Source organism: Ambystoma mexicanum, chromosome 6p, assembly GCF_040938575.1.
Source record: "Ambystoma mexicanum isolate Mex_15411 chromosome 6p, UKY_AmexF1_1, whole genome shotgun sequence".
In the NCBI taxonomy this organism is placed as follows: domain Eukaryota; kingdom Metazoa; phylum Chordata; class Amphibia; order Caudata; family Ambystomatidae; genus Ambystoma; species Ambystoma mexicanum.
In genome coordinates, this window is record NC_090935.1 from 145,580,692 (window position 1) to 145,600,841 (window position 20,150).

The 20,150-nt window shown below is 43.9% G+C and overlaps 1 protein-coding gene across 1 annotated transcript in view; it reads left to right on the plus strand.

Annotated features, from left to right (window-relative positions):
* Positions 1 to 6,015, plus strand: part of LOC138511281 (E3 ubiquitin-protein ligase TRIM39-like) — a 202,546-nt gene extending 196,531 nt beyond the window's left edge. Inside the window, exon 6 of the mRNA XM_069626833.1 lies at positions 3,254 to 6,015. Coding sequence (XP_069482934.1) covers positions 3,254 to 3,777 — 524 coding nt within the window. The 3' untranslated portion in view covers positions 3,778 to 6,015. The remainder of the gene's footprint in view (positions 1 to 3,253) is intronic.
* Positions 6,016 to 20,150: the final 14,135 nt, after the last annotated feature.

Genomic DNA, 20,150 nt, shown 5'->3' on the forward strand with positions numbered 1-20,150 from the left:
GTCCCTATCTCCCCCAATGAAACTTCCCTGCCCGTACAACATGCTGTCACAAGACAAGGGCAGGACTCTGCATCCATGCCCTCAGACCATGAACTTAGCAGCCTGGCTCCTGAGATCATAGAATTTGGACATTTACATCTCCCACAGAGATGTATGGACATCCTCAGGGAAGCCAGAAAATCTAATACTCGCCACTGCTATTCCAGCAAGTGGAAAAGATTTGTCATCTGGTGTAGAGGTAAGAACATCAACCCGGTTGACTGCTCTGCCACTAACATTATTCTGTACTTGACCCATTTACTGGATTCAGGTCTAGTGTTTAATTCCATTAAAGTCCACCTAGCGGCACTTTCTGCATACACCACTTCCCAACTTAAAGTGTCGTGGTGGAAGATACCAGTTATCAAGGCCTTCATGGAGGGGGTAAAGAGAATACACCCTCCGATAGCTAACCCAGCTCCCGGATGGGACTTAAACGTGGTACTTTCTAGACTCATGGGCACTCCTTTCGAACCCATGCACAAGGCAACTCTTAAATACCTCACTCTTAAGACTGCTTTCCTAATAGCTATCACCTCCATTAGAAGAGTAAGTGAACTACACGCTCTTTCTGTACTAGACCCCTTCGTAACAGTTCACAAGGATAAGGTGGTTCTACGCACACACCCAAGGTTTGCACCAAAATTCATCTCGAAATTTCATGTAAACCAGTCTATAGAACTACCAACATTCTTTCAAAACCCTTCCAGCTTGGGAGAAAAAAGTCTGCATACACTAGATGTACGCAGAGCTGTCATGTTCTACATGGAAAGAACCAGAACACTGAGAAAGACTAATCAGTTCTTTGTCTCGGTGGCAGCAGGAAGAGAAGGAGATGCAGTTTCTAAGTCCACTATATCTAGATGGATTGTACAATGCATCACTCTCTGTTACACTCTTGCTAAGAGAGAACTACCCTTCAAGCCAAGAGCACATTCCACTCGAGGCACTGGGGCTTCCATAGCATTCATTGCAAATGTTCCCCTTGAGTCCATCTGCAAAGCGGCTACCTGGAGTTCTGTGCACACCTTTACAAAACACTACTGTCTAGATGCACACTCTAGATCTGACTCCCAGGTGGGACAGGCAGTATTAAGACATCTTTTCTCTACTGTTCCTTCTCATAACCCACCGCCAACTCCGGGTACTGCTCGCTAGTCTATGCACAGCATGTGATTCTAAGCAGATTAACAAACATCAGAAGACAATGCATTACTTACCGTAAAAGCATTTCTGATGGTTGTATCTGCTTAGATTCACATGCGCCCGCCCTTCCTCCCCGCTCTGATGGAAGGAACATAGACATCCTTTCCTATATTTCTCTCTTTTCTGTACTCACTCACGTCTAGAAGGCTCCCTCAGGGCAGAAAAATACAAACAGAGGGACCTCGACGCGTGAGGGATTGTGGGTACAACGCACGTCACTATAGGGATAGTGTTACAGACACGCCTTGTCGACGTCCCCTTTTCGACTACGAAAAACAAAATGCAATACTCCGCAGTGACCACTGGATGTCGGACCTATGCACAGCATGTGAATCTAAGCAGATACAACCATCAGAAATGCTTTTACGGTAAGTAATGCATTGTCATTCATGAGCATGTGAATCCATGCCAGACCCCATGCTGGAGAAGGAACAAGTTGCTTACCTGTAACTGTTGTTCTCCAGCATGGGTCTGGCATGGATTCACATGCGAAGCCTCCCGCCTACCCCTCTGCGGCTCTTCACTTGGTCATACTGCCACTTCACGTGCTACCAAATCTGAGGATGGCTGCCAGGGGCAGGGCTTAGGGAGAGGGCAGTCATTGGCTGGGGGCAGTAGGACCCAGAGACCAGTGATTGGTTACTACGGAGAAAGAAAGATCAGAAACAAAACTGATACTGATTTTTTTTCTATACCGAGGATTCCCGGCCTGACGACGGGGAATATATTCATGAGCATGTGAATCCATGCCAGACCCATGCTGGAGAACAACAGTTACAGGTAAATAACTTGTTCCTTGCGTAGCACTATCGCTGCTCTCCAAGGAACCTACTTTTGAGAATGGAAGATGTGCTTTTTCATAGGTGGTGCTGTGAGTTAAAAGATGCAGAGAGAGTAGTACATAGGTAACACAGAGAGGGTGTAGGTTAAACATAATTGAATTTGACTGAAACTTGTTTACATGAGATGGTTTATTAAAGTGCCAGGGAGATGGGGGGGGGGGGGATTACACAGGCATGGGAACCTTCTGAGCGAGACAGCTGTACCATAGTGATAATGAATATAAAGGTAGTCTACTCAATGGAAGCGTTGCCACTGAAATGTCTTCAAAGGATCAGTCTATATTCTGAATGTTCACCCATGGTAGGCTGTATCGACTGGTAATCTCACAACCGTCCGAGTAAGATAGCTCAGCGGGTTGAGCGCTCGCTGCTGCGATCTGAACATGATCTGCAGTTCGCAGGTTCGAATCCCGGCAAGGCCAACTCAGCCTTTCATCCTTCCGAGGTCGATAAATGAGTACCAATTTCGGTTGGGTGATATTTTATGTAAATATGTGCTCTGTAAAGTGCTTTGGATTAAGGTGCTATATACATAACACATCATTATCATTAAACAGGCCTGAGTGAAGTAAAAGCCTTAAGCGAGGGTTGCAGCATCATTACCAGACAGTGGAGCCCACAAACAACATTGTCATAGCAATAAGCGATTGGTTGCAAAGGTGATTGCATTTGGGGTAACCGGTTTGCACAAGGAGTGCAAAGCCATTTGCAAAATTTGAAAAAAGCTTACCAAAAATGATGGCTGTCGTGGAAATGACAAAGGGAGCTCGTTAACTCTCTTTCCCTTTCAATGGCAACCGAGAAGCTCGTGCTCCGAGCTTCCCAGTCAGCTCAAGCACAGAGTCTGGTGCAAGTTTCACATATTTCTTGGAGGTCATTGGGCTCAGTGGGCAACAGGTTATATATACATTCTCCTGCCCTTACTTTGCATACTGTGTGACCTTTTGAAAATGACATTGTATCTGAGCAGCATTGCCTCCTTAAATATATATTTGAAATACTCTGAGGTTCAGATGTTTTAGTGCTAAAAATCTCTGGAAACGACGAATATCAATGCATTGAAATCATCTGATTTGAATTTTTTTTTTTCATCTTTCCGTTAGTTCACATTTAACATTCTCTCTGTTCTACCCATGTTGATTTTTTAATTCTGTTTCTCTTTTCAGTCTTTACAACAATGGATCCAGCTCAAGCAGCCCCTCATCTCATTGTGTCTGCGGATGGAAGAAGCATCACACAAGGAGGCACTAACCCAGTACTACAAGGATTCCCTTCCACTCTTTGTGTCTTGGGGTGTTACGTATTCAACTCTGGGAGACATTACTGGGAGGTGGCGGTGACCGGAGGGCATGGCTGGTCTGTGGGAGGAAACTGGCGTATCGGTGCTGCTAGACGGTTGACACAGATCAAGCATTTACCCAGCACACCCTCACCTGCGCAGGGAATATGGGCCATGGAAAAGAGCAGGAAGAATGGACTGAGCTACCAGGCTCTCACTCGCCCGCCGACCTCTTTGACTCTGAGTGTGAACCCTAAGAGGATTGGAATATTCCTGGATTTCAAAGAGGGCCGCCTGTCATTCTACGATGCCGACAATCAAGCACATATCTACACTTTCAGGCATCCCTTCAGGCACGCCCTTGTGCCATACTTTGGGGTAGGCCCGGGAACCGAGCTTAAGCTGATTTAGAAGATTACATTGTCTTCCTTCAAATGTAACCGCATTTAGTCACTTGTGATATCGGGTACCATTATGATAAGTTAGTTCTTTGCACAAATATATCCAAGGCATAAAATAAGCAGTGTCGCATAGCAATTTGCTATGCAATTCTGTAGCTTTGCTAATTAACTGAACACTTGTGTAGCAAAGTTAGCTATTTAGGTTACCCTCTTCAATGAAAGCACAGCTTACCCTGCATGCCTCTCTTGCCGTCGGTGCTCTCCTCGCCCTCTTATCTCTGTTCACTTCAAGTGCTAATGGAGGGAAAGTACAGTTGAGTATCCTCATCTACTCTTAAGTGCCAAATGCATGTGTAGGAGTGCAAGAATTCTTTATTCAAATTATTGCAAACCAGAAGTAATGGGGATGATTTTTTTATTAAGCTTTTTATATCCTGTCTGGCAAAGACAAGTATGTGTCAACTTTATATCTTTTAAAAAGACAGTCGTGCAATTCCATTCCTAAAATGTAAGTTGTTAAATAATACATAATTGCAGTATTGAGACTGTAAAACCTTGCAACGATCCATGCTTTACAGTAAAGTTTAGGTTAGTGTATCTGAATTTCATAGTGTCAACTATATTTCATTTTGTTAGGGAAGTTGCATCAGGTTGACTAGTGAATGTTTGAAAATGTATATTTTAACATGATCAAAAGCTTTTGATGGCAAGCCTAGTTCTGTAACCTGCAGGTTGCATACATCTTGCAACTGGTGTTCAAACCATGATCAAACCCATACTTCTTGACATTCTATTAATGTTGCTTTAATCCAGGGATCCTGAAAGTGCGACAACCTCTAACTACAATATTCCACCTAGTTTAGCCAGTTCTCTGCCTGCTATGCAATCCACTCTGCTTAGTCTCTTTCTTTCCTCTTACATAATACATAGTCAAAGCAAACTAAATGCGTGCGCAAAGTAGTGATCAATAGATCCATCCAGTCTGTAGATCTAAAGATCTACTGCAATACCAAACACTGTAGTTAGCCTCCAAAGCTCGATTTGCTTTATGATTGTTATATATATATAACCACCTGCAGGAGACAGCTGGCCAAACTGTTTTCAGAGCCTTATTTTATCAAATCTATTTATTTGTGTCCATTCATGCAGCTAACCTTTTACATTTTACAGACACTCATCTATGGCTTGCAAAGTAGTTTCGCCCACTCAGTCGAGTAGATTTTCCGACGGGCGAGTAGCATTTACAAGAGATGTTTGAAACTTTTATTTAACATCTACTTTGTTTGCAGTAAATGTCAAATATGTTTCACTGCGCATGGCTGGACTTTGGGTGGCAGCAGTGTGCCAAACAAAGTGGGTTTGTAGTGACATGCACCATTTTACAGAAATCACATTATACATTTGTTGCCCTCCGTTGCTATGGGTCGAGTGCATTTCTCTTAGGTTGAATAGGTAAACTAAGTTACACGACCTGAAGGTCTAGCTGAAGATTAAAGAATTTGCACGGCCTGACTCCTCACAAATGTCTTATTTCAGCTGTAAGCAAAACTGCGGTATTGTTGCTCATTTCATGTCTTGGGTACAAATAACATCCAGTGACATTAACAATAGTAGTACAAAATTGGTAATGAAATTGGTGTGTTTGCTAATCAAAAACATTTTAATTAGCAAGCTCTGCTAATCAATTTTTGAAAACTAATTTATGCCTTGATATCTGCTGAATTTAGAAGGCAAAAAGCCATAATATTTTAATATTTACGGTCTAATTAAACACTCCGGCAATATCTTCACCATTTCAGCATATACAGATAACCACATAACTGAAGAATTACAACTGTTGTGTTTCTTTCCTATCTGTAGGTTGTTGTATTTCTTTTTTTAAGTGAAATGCTCTGAACAACTGACCTGTTTCAAAACAATTGCTGCAAATGTTACATGTGGTAAACAAGACTTTTTCTAATTCCGTACTACTCACAGTCGGCCCAGAAGGCTAGCCTCGAATTTGAGAATTTGATGCACATATCAGTACGTTTTGGATTAGATCTATGCAGTAAAATCTATTTTGCATGTGTGTAACCAATTTACCATTGTGGTTATTGGGGACGCCTTGACCTTTTCATGCGAGAACACAATAGTGCATCCTCGAGGTAGTCGGGACAGCGAGCCCTTGGCATCATAATATTTGTGGCCAAACAACACAACCAAGTTGCTCGAAGTTTATTGTATTATTAAAACATTTATGACCAGACCTCATTGCTTTTGTCTGTTACACCCTAAACAGATTAACAGGAAGAGACTGTTTTTGTTGTGTGTGGATGTACAATACCTGTAAGTGTTCACAGGCTTAATTGATTGTTTGCATTCTTGCAGTATTTCCTCTGCATTATATGAATATATTTTTTTTAGAAAATAAACCGCTCAAATACAAAATGTTTGCAAGGAGTATCACAAGGATTCGGCCTAATTCCCGGTCGTGTGGAGTATGAACCTCAGTAAAGTATCGTCCAACTGTACCAGCTTCAGAGGCCGCAACACTGATGGTCAGCCCGCGCTAGCATTTCCCGTAAGTCACCACATCGGATCACATGACCGTTTGAGGATTCATGAAATGCGGTTCAAACATGAGGGTTTACCTTTTATGTTGAATGTAATATGGGATAGCCTTCTCTGGAAGGTTCCTCCAAACCATTTTTCTTACCAATAAAGGGCATCCGTATCCGAGCCGCTGATCCAGTGGTGGAGATGTGACGAGATCACTCTATGGCCCCAGTATTTAAAAACGTTAAAAAAACCCAACTTTTTATTTATTTATAGTGCAGGCATCAGGTCACAGGACGAGAAGGGTCTGGGAGAGCAGAAATAAAAGAGAAACACGAAACGGTGGAACGGCTTATTCAAACAGAGCCGTTTTCAGTCTTTTCCTACAGGTTGTTAAAATACTGTCAGCACCTAAGTCCTTAGGGAGCTGGTTCCAAGCCAGGGCTGCCTGTATTGGAAATGATCTGCCATTACCTCTGGCCCTTTGGCTCCTAGTGCAGATCAGGCATATCGCATCACTGGACCTGGTAGTTCTTGAAAGGTGTTGCAGTGATAGAATCTTTTAAGTACAAGGGTACTTGTCCATAGAGGCATTTATGAACAATGTAAATTCCTCCTATGAACAGAGATGGGTTAATGTCTAGATGTACTTTTCACGATACGCACTGCATCATTTTGCAAAATCTTCAATTTCCCCAAAACTGCCCTTACTGGCGCCAGCTAGCAGCGCACTGCAGTAATCGATCCTAGGCATAATCAGAACTCGGACCAATGTGGTGCAATTTGATTCCGAGACATATGGTACCAGCCGTAGTAATTTCAGATGGTATTGAGTTTTACTAATGACGTTGTTAATATGAGCATCCAAACTCAAGGAAGGTTCCAAAACAGCCCCCAAAGTCTTAACCTTGGCGCTGTATTAATGAAGTGCTTGTCAATAATGAAGCCAGACTACTGGCCATCAAGCTTACAGCGTGCTTGGGATGAGCCGAAGATCAAGAACTCTGTTTTTGGTGCATTAAGACACATCGCGTTTGTCGTCATCCAATTTTGAATTGATACGTAGATTAAGGAAATCCTCTTGGTGTCTTTTTCGTAATCTCCACTTAACTTCATAATGAGCTGAGTGTTGTGAGTTTAGTTGGTAAAACACACTCCTAATTTGACCAACAGATCCCACAGCGGGCGACAATATATATTGAAACGGGACGGAGAAAGACATGCGCCTTGTGGCACACCACATTCCAGCAGCTCTGATTTAGAACAAGCGTCTCCCCATAAAATTCTGGAAATCTGGTTGTAGAGGAAGGACTTGATCCAGGTAACTGCTTCCCTGGAGCAAGTTCCAGTACTTTTCAGCCTGTCCAGGAGTTCCTCATGGTCTACAAGGTCGAGTCGAAGACTGCTGATAAATCTAACATCAGCATTGCTTTTATCCATCATTTTAATTATTTCTGTTTGCAAATCCAACAGGGGGCTTTCCGTGCTGTGAAAGGACCTGAAGTCAGATTGCTTCGAATGAAGGGATCCTGATTCTTACAAGTGTTGATGTAATTGTAAAGTAGCCATTTTGTAAATTATTTTGAGCAAAAAGGGCACATTGGTAATAGGCCTAAAGTTGGTATAAACTTTGTGATCCATCCCAGGTTTCTTTATCAGGGGGGTAACTGACAAATTATTTAGTAAATCAGGTACTCGTTTATCCCTGAAGGTAGCCTTGGCGAAGCGAACCAGAAAAGGGGCGCAGAGCTCGCTATTTTCGAAGATTATTTTGGATGGGAGAACCTCACCACCGTAAGCAGTAGGTCTAATTTGTTTAAGGACTGCAGCCCATACTTCTTTAGAAGTGGGTTTAAAGGAATAAAAGAGAGATAGGTTTGCCCCGCTGGCGTGCTTCCTCCATGACCATCGGCGAAGCTGCGTGATCGATGTTGCCTGGATTGCTCTTAGTATGAGCATGAGCTGCTGTGATCTTATCGGGGAAGGCCTGCAGGTCTTCTTCACATTTTTCCACTGATGGAATGAATTGGTGAAACTGCGCTGTAGGTTTCTCCATGTCCCTAAGATTCTCGAAAGAGTTTCTTCGAGTCGTTATTAGATGTGACAATTTGGTTGTCCAACGTTTCTTGGCCAACAGAAAAGTTTTCACTTTTAATAATTGAAAAACATGGTCTGGAGGGTTGCCCACAGCAATGCGAAAGGTTAAGAATCCAGCCATCACCTCTTTTGTTTTGCTATTTAAATGTGCATTCATTGTCTATGTAGACTTATTTCAAGGACTTTGAGATGACTGTTGAGTAGTAAAAAGGATTTATAACTAGTCAACTTCCTTCTTTAGAGTGAAGCCTATTTGTGGGGAACTCCCACATTATGGAGAATCCTACCGGCTGTCCTAAAGACCCATCTTTCACTGAACTTAGCAAGAAACGGAAAATACATATTTGTATACAAAAGTACATCATTGAACCATACTCTTTAGTTGAATTAGGCTGTATCTTTTATCAGTCGGGACTAATGCTGCATTAATCCCATCTTATATATTTTCTTTTATTTTGAGACATTGAATGTATGGTGTCCTCTAGGAACAATCTGCATATTTTTTTTAAAATAAACACTCTTCTCTTTTGTCGTTTGATTCAGAACACAGTGCCCATCATGAGTGTGGCAGTAATGGTAAAGACGGGTGGAATGTTCACTCGCACCTTTTGCTAGTTCCTGCCGCCTTATTGCTGTTGAGTACCTTCACAGGAGTACTACATGCAGCAAGTACTACCAGATTATGCGGGGAAATACTGCATACATTTTACTTACATTTTTACTTTTACCCAAGACGCAGATGAAAACATTTAAAAAGTACCCCGAAATAGTACCACTTTTTTTTAGGTAGGGTAGGGTAGGGAAGGGAAGTCTTCCCTTCATTGCAGTAAAATATTTTCTGCATGGGGGCACCCCGAGGGGATGCAAAAGTGGATCTCTCTGGTGACAAACATTTCACGCCTTTGCAATGTAAGTCAGAGAAGGGTTAAAAAGTGAACTTTGGATGCCTTATAGAAAATGCGAGTAGCAGTGCCATTATCCGACACAGTAGATAATCCATTCCCATGTTCAAAACCAGGACAGCAATCGATACAAATTCAATCATGAACATGATGCATGCTGTATTTCTGAAAACCTGCCTCCCTTGCCTCCAGTTGGGCTGTAACCTGTAATGAGGTGGAGGTCATTGAATCGCTGCATGCACTAGTGGTAATTACAGCATGTGGCGATTCAGTGAAACACTTAGTGGGAATCCTCAGGTGCCCCAGTGATGCAAGGTGCTGTATGATGAGAACATGGACACTTTGAGGCTCATTTGTATGCCTGCATGGATCGTAGTTTAACAAGTCACGCCCAATGTATTTTTTGTGCACTTTCTGCATGGAGCTTGGTGGCGGAGCATATGCACCGCATCCGCCTCCTCAATCCAGTATGTACACAAAATGGACATGCATCTGTGCATGCATTCATTTTAGGCTGGAATCCACAAACCCCAGGTGGAAGGAATCCATTGGGACGGACACGGCAGGAGGCATTTTCAAATGTTTTTTGTGAATGCGTGTACCAGATTTACACGCCTAAAGTAGCCCTAATCCCGATAACAAACAAACCTATCCACAGAGGACTATTCACATGCAAGTGTACGCATAATCAATCCTCTCTGTGCAATGTAAGAGTCATTCCAAAATGATCCCCCTAAGCAGTTAAGATTTTTACATTGCAAGCCTGGAATTCTTTTTTAAATGTTACTTTGGTGTAAAGTGCTACATACAACCCAAATATATACAAATAGAAAAAATACCAAAATACCTTGGAAATGACCAATGGATTTTCTATGACCCGCTGCTGTGGTTCAGTTGAGAGATGGTGTTACAGCCACACCCATGTCGACATTCCCTTTTGATCTTCGAAAGAAAGATGCAATACTCTGCGATTACCACTAGATGTCGGACTATATGCACAGCATGTGAATCTAACAGATACAATCATCAGAAATACTATTGCGGTGAGTAATGCAGTAATATATGAGATTTTAAATCAAGTAGTTCTGCATTCCCGGCACACTTATGGTCCAATTTCGCAATGTCAATTCAATATGTGAAAACAGAAAAATAATATGAGGCCGGAAAGCCCAAAAAGAAACACACCAACACAGGTTACAAACAAACATACAAGTGCTTTATTTCAAGCAACAACAGTTACCGAGTCAATTGACAAATGGATATCTATTGGGCTCCAAATATAAAATAACGAACTTCAACGAGGGTTCGATGTGTTAGTGAGAGAGACCGCATATTGGAATACCCGGGCCTTTTATACAATTTGTCCAGCCCTTGGCCAACCCTCTTGCGGGTTAACCATTCTGCGAAATATTTAATTCTGGTCTTAGGGTTCCTTGCCAGGTCAATCCTTTAATATATGCATTTCGATTAGTTTCGCTGATATAAGTAGTACATTTACATATAGGTCAACAGTAAGACAAGGTCTCAGTTCGCGACCCCGACAAGTGGCCTGCAGGCATATTAATTATTCAGCTGTACGGAGGTCACAACGGCCAGAATCTTACTCAGAATGACATTTGGCCTCCATTTTGATGTTCAGGGTGACTTCTACATAACAAGAGAACCTAAAATGGCGGCTCAATCCAAGATGGCGGCTTATATTGGTTTCTCTAAGGTCAAGACCTTGCCGTGGAGTTTGTTCGCACATAATGTTTAGACAACTTGGCGTAGGCCAATACACATACAATTGTTACAATAGGAGGCATAATATTGTTTATATTCCGACAAACCCTCCTTTTGGCCTATGCCAAGTGCTAATACCATTTCTAATGTCTTTGTAAATAACTCCATGCATTGTCGTCCATACAGCCTGAATCGTTATCTGTAATATCTATAGCCATTAGGTCGTTCACCAGAACCTCTTGCAACACAAACTCTTTAGATGCTGTATCTGGGGCATACATTTTGTGCCCTATCGTGCTCACTGCCTGAGCGCAACATCCCCCTAGCATTGCACATATACTAGGTAGACATTGGATACAGCAACAAAGGAGTAGCAGGATTCCCAAAATAACCAGTATGACAGAAAGCACCTTCCAACCCCAGGATCATAGAGAATCCCAAAACCAAGCACTAATACTCCAATCACCCACGGGAACATGCACTTCTGAACTAAGGACGTGCAAGTTCTGTATTGCTTTGAAAATTGTCGGTGAGGAATCTGGTACGAAAACACAACAAGCGGACCCCACTAATTTACATACTCCACCACGTTCTGCCAGAATGACATCTAATGCCATACGGTTTTGGAGCGCTACCAATCTTATTGCTTTCTGTTCCAGTGTCATATTGTAGAGTATATCCGTGGTCCGGTTCATGGTTCTCTCCAGTACTCTTGCTAGCCCCCTAATATTTTCAGAATTTGCTATCTATCCCCAAAATGGCACAACTGATTTTGTTATATCTCCCAATATTTGCCATGGGGTATCTCCATTCTCGTCCCGCCGTGGGCGAGCCTTAGAAACTTCCAATGTACTAGCTATGAATACCCCAGGTAACAGGATTCCTAAATAACAGGTTCCCTGCCAATCCTTGGGCAACCAGGGAAATGCTGTACTACCGCAAACGAAATAGACAGGCCCCCCTACATACAGAGGCCTGTTCTCTCCGGTCAAATTTACAATGTTCATACAACCTTCAAAATCTCCCATTGACTGAGTGCCATTTCTTTGTATACAGAAGGGGACTGAATCGGGGCTATGGTTAATGGAGTAGGAAGGAGGCACAGCGTCCTTATTGCCTATCAGAGCCATTTTAAAGGAAATTAGAGTTTGGAAAGGAAGAGACAGTTTATCAGATGGCCTAATAGAAGCAACATTAGGCTTACTTCTATTTGCAAAAAGCGAGCATCCCAGGGGAGTCAATTCACGTTTCTCAAAATTATTTAAATTAGCTCCATCAAAGTTCCCTGAGATGCTGTCATTCCAACGGCCAAAGAATAGTGCTCTAAGAGAGGCATAGCAAGCAGTTGTTAAAGGTAAAGGGTGAATATACCATCCTAGCCCCTTGTTTCCATGTTGCAGTAAATGGGTGCAGATCCAGCAATTACTCTTATTAAAAATGGCATGCGTTGAATTCATTATTATCATTAAAGTGTTATTATGGTACTTTCGTCTATGCTGGGAGTCCCTAGGTGACAGAGTATGAAGGTGCACAGAGGGAGTCAAAGCAGTAGGTACAATTTCAATTGGCAGAAGAGGCTCTAGAGGATACATTTCTTCAAAGTACCAGAGTCCCACGGCAGTAACTATACAAATTCCAATTACTATTATCACAACACAGCAATACGTTTTCGGGGCCCAGGCACATTGTTCATTGTCCGAGTTGGTCACCCCCTTATTTACAAGTCCAATGCGAGCAGCAGCGGTGGAGGTGGCAGGCATCGTAGTTTCTCAATCGACGACCCCAATGTTCGTTGCTGGCGACACTACGGTCGCGCGACTTCTTAGTCCTTCCCCAACCCTAGCCAGCAGAATCCCTTTCTTTTCAAAAACTTTCTTTTGCAAGAACAAAACTCTCAATGACTCTTTTCTTTTCCAGATGCACAGGCAAAACCCATGCCGCAGTTCTATTTTCTTCGTCGAAGGTCGTACCTGGTGATTCCCGGTACTGTTTGATCCGGAAATAAGGTAACGTCACTTCCTGAGGGAGGCAACGTATCAGAGGCGACGGAATTCGCAGAACATGAAACAACGTTTTCCGGAAGTGACCTTTCCAAAGAGTATGGCGACAAAATGGACTGTTCCCCAAGCTCCACGGGCTCAGAGAGATTCTCCGACACACTCTCAGTGCTATTTGCTACTCCAGGATCTGAGATTGTAGCATCAGCGAGGGGTTCTGCTTCTTCTGTAACGTGTGGCGTCGGGTGAGGAAGTTTCTTGACATGCGTCGCGTGGATCCAATGCGTCTTTCCAGCCACCCGCACTGCTGTCTGGGTGACCAACAGCACCTGGTAGGGTCCCCGCCAGCGAGGCGTGAGGCAGGAAGACCTTTCGTAGGCCTTCACCAGGACCCAACTTCCAGGCTGAATATTGTGTCCTGGGCCCGTAAACCGTACAGGTAAAGCTGATTGAACCTGATGATAGATGAGATACAGATTTTTAGTCAACTGGTTACAGTAGTCTACAAGGAATATATTTTCAACTTCCCTCAATGCTTTAGGCTTCGGAAGACCCCAAATATTAGCAGGTCTCCCCATCACTACCTCAAATGGAGAGAGCCCAGTCTTAGTTTGAGGTGTGGCGCGCATGGCGAACAATACAATAGTTAAAGCGTCCGTCCATTTCAGTTTGGTGCCGGCCCATGTTTTAGCAAGCTTATTCTTTAGGATACCATTATGTCTCTCTACCAACTCAGCACTTTGAGGATTTCTAGCCGAGTGAAATCATTTTCAATGTGTAACGCTGTGCATATCTGCAAACGTACTGCTGCAATGGGGACCGTTGTCCGACCAAATTACTCTTGGCAGCCCAAATCGTGGAAAGAATTCCTTTACCATAGTCTTCGCAGTGGTCATGGCAGCCATTTACTAAAAGCACAAATGATCACAAGGACATATTTTAGATTGTTACACCTTCCATCTCAATAAAATCAAAGTGGATGACCTCGAAGGGAACAGAAGGAGGCCCAAAAAACTACCCCTTGGAGTTACTGTCCCCTTCCCCACATATCATGCAATTTTGAACATAGCACTGCGCGATCTTCAAAATGTTATCATTTACCCAGACTTGTTCTAACATTTTCGTGATCTGCTGAGCACACACATGTGTAGGACCGTGTGCCATCAAAACCATCGCCAGCACATATGAATCAGGGAGCAACCATTTCCCTTCAGATGTATCCACCCAACACCCATCTTCATCTAGTTTCCCCATCCCTTCGGCCCACTTTTTAGACTCTTCTATCGTGGCATCAGCTTGGATATCTCGTACAGACCCAATACCCTCATCCATTACATAGGCATCTTTTGTTTCTCTTAGAGCATACATGTCTGTGCTAAGGTCTGTGGCCGTTTGCCTGGCTATCTGGTCAGCAAAAGCGTTCCCTTTTCCCACATCATCTATGACCTTACGATGCGCTGCACATTTCATGATCGCTAACTGACTAGGGAGCGCGAGTGCCGAGAGCAATTGCACTATCAGGGGGCCATGCTGAATCTTGGTCCCATGTGAGGTTAGGAACCCTCTTTCCGACCAGAGCCTCCCAAAGTTGTGAGCCACCCCAAAGGCGTACTGGCTATCAGTATATATGTTTACTGTATGCCCTTCGGAGAGTTCACAAGCTCGGGTCAACGCTATAATCTCTGCGGCCTGCGCGGAGTTATGCGGAATTCTCTTAGTTTCAACAACCGTACTCAATGTAGTAACTGCATAGGCAGCTGTAGATGTACCATCCGGGAGTTTGAAGCAGGAGCCATCACAAAACAGCTCCCCTTCCGCATTATCCAAAGGAGCATCTATAAGGTCTATTCTGCCCTTCGTTTCCTGTTCAGTAGTATACAGGCAGTCATGTGATTCTTCGTCACCGCAAACAGTATTTTGCGGGAAAGGTAGGAGTTCAGCCGGATTAAGAACACAACACCTCTTAATTTGAATGTGAGGGGCAAACAAAGTTAATTCATACCTCGTCAGCCGTGCAGAGATGAGGTGCTGTGTTTGGGTTTTATTCAATAGGACATCTACAGAGTGAGGTACCATCAGGATTAAATTATGGCCTAGGTGTCATGATCCGCCGCGACTGGCGTGCATGGAGCCGATGGCGTTGGAGCGGCCATTAGCGGTTCCGCCACGTCTCCGTGCAACGCACGGTCACGGTCTAGTCTTCCGGCCGGCTGCCGGGAGGTGACCGCTTATTAGCCGCTCCTACCCGGAAGTCTGCGCGTTGCAACCTATTCGCGTCAGGCTTTCGGGTTGAAGCGCTAGTAAGTTTTCTCTCCCTCTGTGTGTTGCTCGGCGCCTTTTCTCGGTGCCGGAATTTCTCCCTTCTGCTTTCCCCTTCCTTTGGATTTTTCCTTCTGCCCTTGTTCCCGCAGGCTCGCGTCAGGTTTAGCAGGGAGCGCAGCATTTTCCCCCCTCTCCTCCAATTTTCACTCCCTTTCTCACTTCAGTATTACTTGCGTTCTGATCTCAGGTTCGCCAGCCCTCGTATCTCTGCCTGCCTCTTCCATCCGGCTTATCAGACAAGGACTCACCTTCTGCCGATCTCATCTCAGTACTTCACCTAGGGGTTTTTTATGCCTACGGCTTTTTCCCCGCTGGTCTGAACCGGAGGAGGGGCCCCCCCCAGATCTTCTATTCAGAAGTCAGGGTGGCTTCCCTTTGGGGCAGATCCTTTCCACAAAAAAAAAAGGAAAGAGGAAAGAAGAGCTGTGGAAGAAACGGTTCGGGGGAACCCTACATTCGGAACTCACAGGTGAGGAGGAGGGGGATTGGAGTGAATCGGAAGGGGCGAAGGAATCATCGGAAGTTGACACTAGGACCATTCCCTCACTCTGTTTTCCAGATGCGGCAGCAGCAGCGACAGCTCGCAAACATCTTGGCAAAGATCAAGGGCGGAAGAGTAGTTGCCGCACAGTCTATTCTTCCCTCCGTGTTTCTGTGTTAACACAGCCAAAGCACATCCATCACATTCATGCACAAACAACACAAAGGCCTTATTGTAATTTGGAGTACCCAGAACCGGTGCAGAGCATAACGCGGCTTTGAGAAGCTCAAATGATCTTTGATGTTCCGACTTCCATGGCAGCGGCAAAGAAATGCCCTTCTTCGTCAAGGCCAACATCGGTTTTATCACTAGTGAGAAGTTCGGGATCCACAGCCTACAGTAAGAAGCCATACCCGTTAAGGCTCTGACTTCCTTCTGTGTATTTGGAACAGACATGCCAGAAATGTGTTTTATTCTTTCAGGTGTCAATCTTCTCCCCTCCTTTGACAGGAGATAGCCTAAATAGGCGACCTCCTGACAACAATATTGAAATTTCTTAAGCGAAGCTTTATGACCATGTTCAGCCAAATGAATGAGCAACAATACAGTGCCTTCTTTACAAGCACTTTCAGTATCTGCAGCTAAAAGCAAGTCATCGACATACTGAAGCAGTGTACAAGTAGATGGCAATTCAAGGGTGTCAAGCTGCTCTTTCAAAGCCCTACTATAAATGCTTGGACTTTCAGTATAACCTTGAGGTGCACGAGTAAATGTGAACGAACGTCCCCCCAAGGTGAACGCGAACAAATATCTACTATCCTTGTGTATAGGAATACTGAAGAAAGCATTCTTCAGATCCACAACACTAAAGTGAGTAGGTGTAGCAGGGATCATCGTTAGTATCGTTGTCACATCAGGCACAATTGGAAATTGTGGGGCGACAACTATATTAATAGCGCGTAGATCAATTATGAAACGGAATGGGATTGCATTGTCGCCTTTCTTGTACACGGGTAAAATCGGGCTGTTACATAAACTACCTGCAATCTCTTCGATCACTCCTCGATGCACGAAATCGGAGACAATGCACTTCAAAGCACGCTCGCCCTCAACTGATATTTTATATTGCAGAATGCGTGGTAGTTTAACTCCATGTTTCAAAACTATTTTAACGGGTTCAAACTGTAGTACTCCGACATCATTGTCGTCAACCGCCCACAAACATTCCGGGACAACGCTAAACTCGGGAGGCAATGGTCGAGTCAAAAACTGAGAACTGGGAAGTTGCTGTGGTGAAACCGTCAGTCGCACTCCGTCAGAGGAACAATGAATTACTGCATTTAGTTTCTTCAACAGATTTAACCCCAGCAAATTCTCCCCACAGTTTGAAGTCAAGAGGAATGGGCAATGGTCCGTAAAGGGACCCAAAGAAACAGGCACCGGCGAAGAAACCGGACAAGCAACTGGTATGCCAGAAAACCCTACAGAAACATTAGTTTGCCCTGACAGTGGAATGTTTGGAACCCGAGAATGATCAATGGAGCACTTCTGTGCTCCAGTGTCTATTAAAAACTGATGTTTCCTATTCCCCACTAACAATTCAATGTAGGGACCTTTTTGACTAAGGGGAATAGGTGAAGGTTCCAAACCCTGCTTCGGGCAATCCTAACGAAATAAAATGTCGTCAGAAGGAAGCTCTTCAGAAAGGTAGGCAGCAGAAGGGTGATCAAATATGTTTCTCGTGTCCACACTCGAAGTCTGATTATCCCGGGAAAAAGGTTGCTGAGGATCTTGCGAGAACTGACCTCTATCAGGGCCCCCCACTCCGTGGCGACCTCTAGGTCGTCTACCCATACTCCCAAATGTGTTGTTTGACCTCTGTCGAAGGACGGGGCACTGTGCACGCCAATGACCTTCCTGGAGGCAATAAGCACATTGATTAATATTCACAGGACCCAAGGGGACGTTCCCTTTCGGAACATACTGACCTCTGGTCTGTAAATTACCTCCTCTGGGATTTCTAACAATTTGCTGTAACAATACTTTAGTCTTCAAATCTCCTTTCCTCTTCTCTCTTTTTCATTATTAACACAGTTCTCACAATACTGAGCCATGTGCAAAACTTCAGATTGGGATTTCTCCTGCCAAGCGCTCTCAGAGGACATAATCTGTGACTGGATGTCAGGCAGCAATCCACGCACAAATGTGTCCACAAACAACCTTTTTCCAGACTCTGTGCCCAAGTCCTGTCCACTGAAGTCAGAGAATACCTGTTCGAATCGATTAAAGAATTCGGTGGCACCTTCAGATTTTCCTTGAACACAGGCCGTAAGCTTGTCCCAAATAATTTTTTTCTCAGGAATTATGGTTTTCAATTTTGCGACAATTCTATCAGGCAAAACGAGTATTACCTGGGGTGGTTTCTCACCAGCTGGTCTTTCCCCATCAAACCTAGTTATGTTAGCCCACGTATCTCCCAACCCTGGCACATCGTCTATTGTTCGAAACTGCTTCCATAAATCTACGGGCAGGAGTACAGGGAATAGCAAGTCAATATCACTTAGGGTGAACACAGAGGACTGTAAAACGGACTCTATCTCTATGTAGAATCCTGTCGGGTTTTTCCTAATATCGGGAATTGATTGTCTAATAGTGTTCACTTCCTGTCTCGAAAACGGGATGTGAACAAATTGCGATATATAATGTGCAGGGATGTCCACAGCGGGTGCACCTGTCCCAACGTTAACGGGAATCTCAACCTTTGGGACAAATGTCGGGGGAACCTCTCTCATTGGCAACTGAGATATAGGTAATTCCGATCGCTTACTAAACAACAGAGCCAGGTCGAGCGCTAAGGCAGCCGAAGAAGTGTCGGGCGAAAAAGCCCTTTTACAAATACCCAATAACTCTATAGGACAACCAACCTTCTTCCTTACACATTCATCCTGCAGGTACTGTACCATTACCTGAATCACCTTCCTCTGCATTTCTACTGTATACTGACTATACGTGTCATATACTTCATCCGGCGGTATCGATGAATCCGAGATCCATCGAATCGCATCTTTGGTACATATTCGTACTTCCTCAGATGCCGATTTACGACACGGAAGGAACCGTTTCTGTATATACATACTGTCGTCTTCACCATCCTCATCCCGTAATCTTTCTAAGTCCCTCCTATACTCAAATAACCTCTCAACATGACCATGTACTTTCTCCTCAGTGTCCCCTGAAAGCGCTAAAGTATTTAGATCCCTCAACCCTTGCGGGAGATCTGTATTCTGTAATCTACCCCACATTACACATAAATAAGTCCCCCAAACCTTCAATAAAATCATTTTTCTCGGGAAAATTACCCATATTTGATAATGTGGAGAAAACATCAGCTTGATCACCTCTCTCCATACAATGCTTAACCCATGCAAATAATTCCTGTTTCTTTTCTGTAGAGACAGTATTTCGAGTAACAATCTTTGACCCCGCACCCTGATCAACTTCAGTCAGTACAGAACCACTCGGGAGCTGAGGTGCGGGCAAATTCAATGGAGGCGCGACTATCGGCGCAAGAGGAAGGGGTGGTAGAGTAGGTGGAGGAACAACAACTAGAGGAATAGGAACAATAGGTTGTACAGGGGGAACAGGAATAACAGCCGAAATGGGCAGAGCACCAGGGAGAGGATCATACGGAGGTGGCGCAGAGGCACCAGGCCTGCGTTTGTTCAACAATTTATCAATAAATTCTTCGGAAACATGAAAATCTTTAGAGGGATAGATTTTCTGGATACCGAGTGAGAAAGCCCTATCCATATTCTTGACTGACTCTGAATGTTTTTCCTTATCATATAACAACGCCTTTTCGGCATTCATTTTATGACGGCGTGCATGTTTATCCCTACTTTTAAGCTGCTGCAACGCTTCTTTTTTCCAATTCTGCAAAACATCAAATGCTGCAGGTCTGGCCTTCTTCTTTAGCAAGACCGATTCTAGGTATTCAATACGGGGGATCTCGAAACTACCATTGATTGGCCACTGAAATTCGGAGGCATGTCTGGTTTGTCTGTGCTAAATATCATTAAATACTATACTTCCAATGCCATGCTTACAGTACATAGTACACGCCGGCGACCCCTCCTGTGGTGCCGGGCGGCTAAAGTCCAAAGATTGTCGATCGCTGCGGAACAGAGCCCTAAAGCAGCTAGACAATTTCACAGGCATTTCACAAAAAATTGGTGTTACCTGGTCAATAATTGTGTCTACAGATACAATATGCCAAATTCAAATTGTCAGGGTTAAATTAAGAGTCGGGTCACGACTACACCTG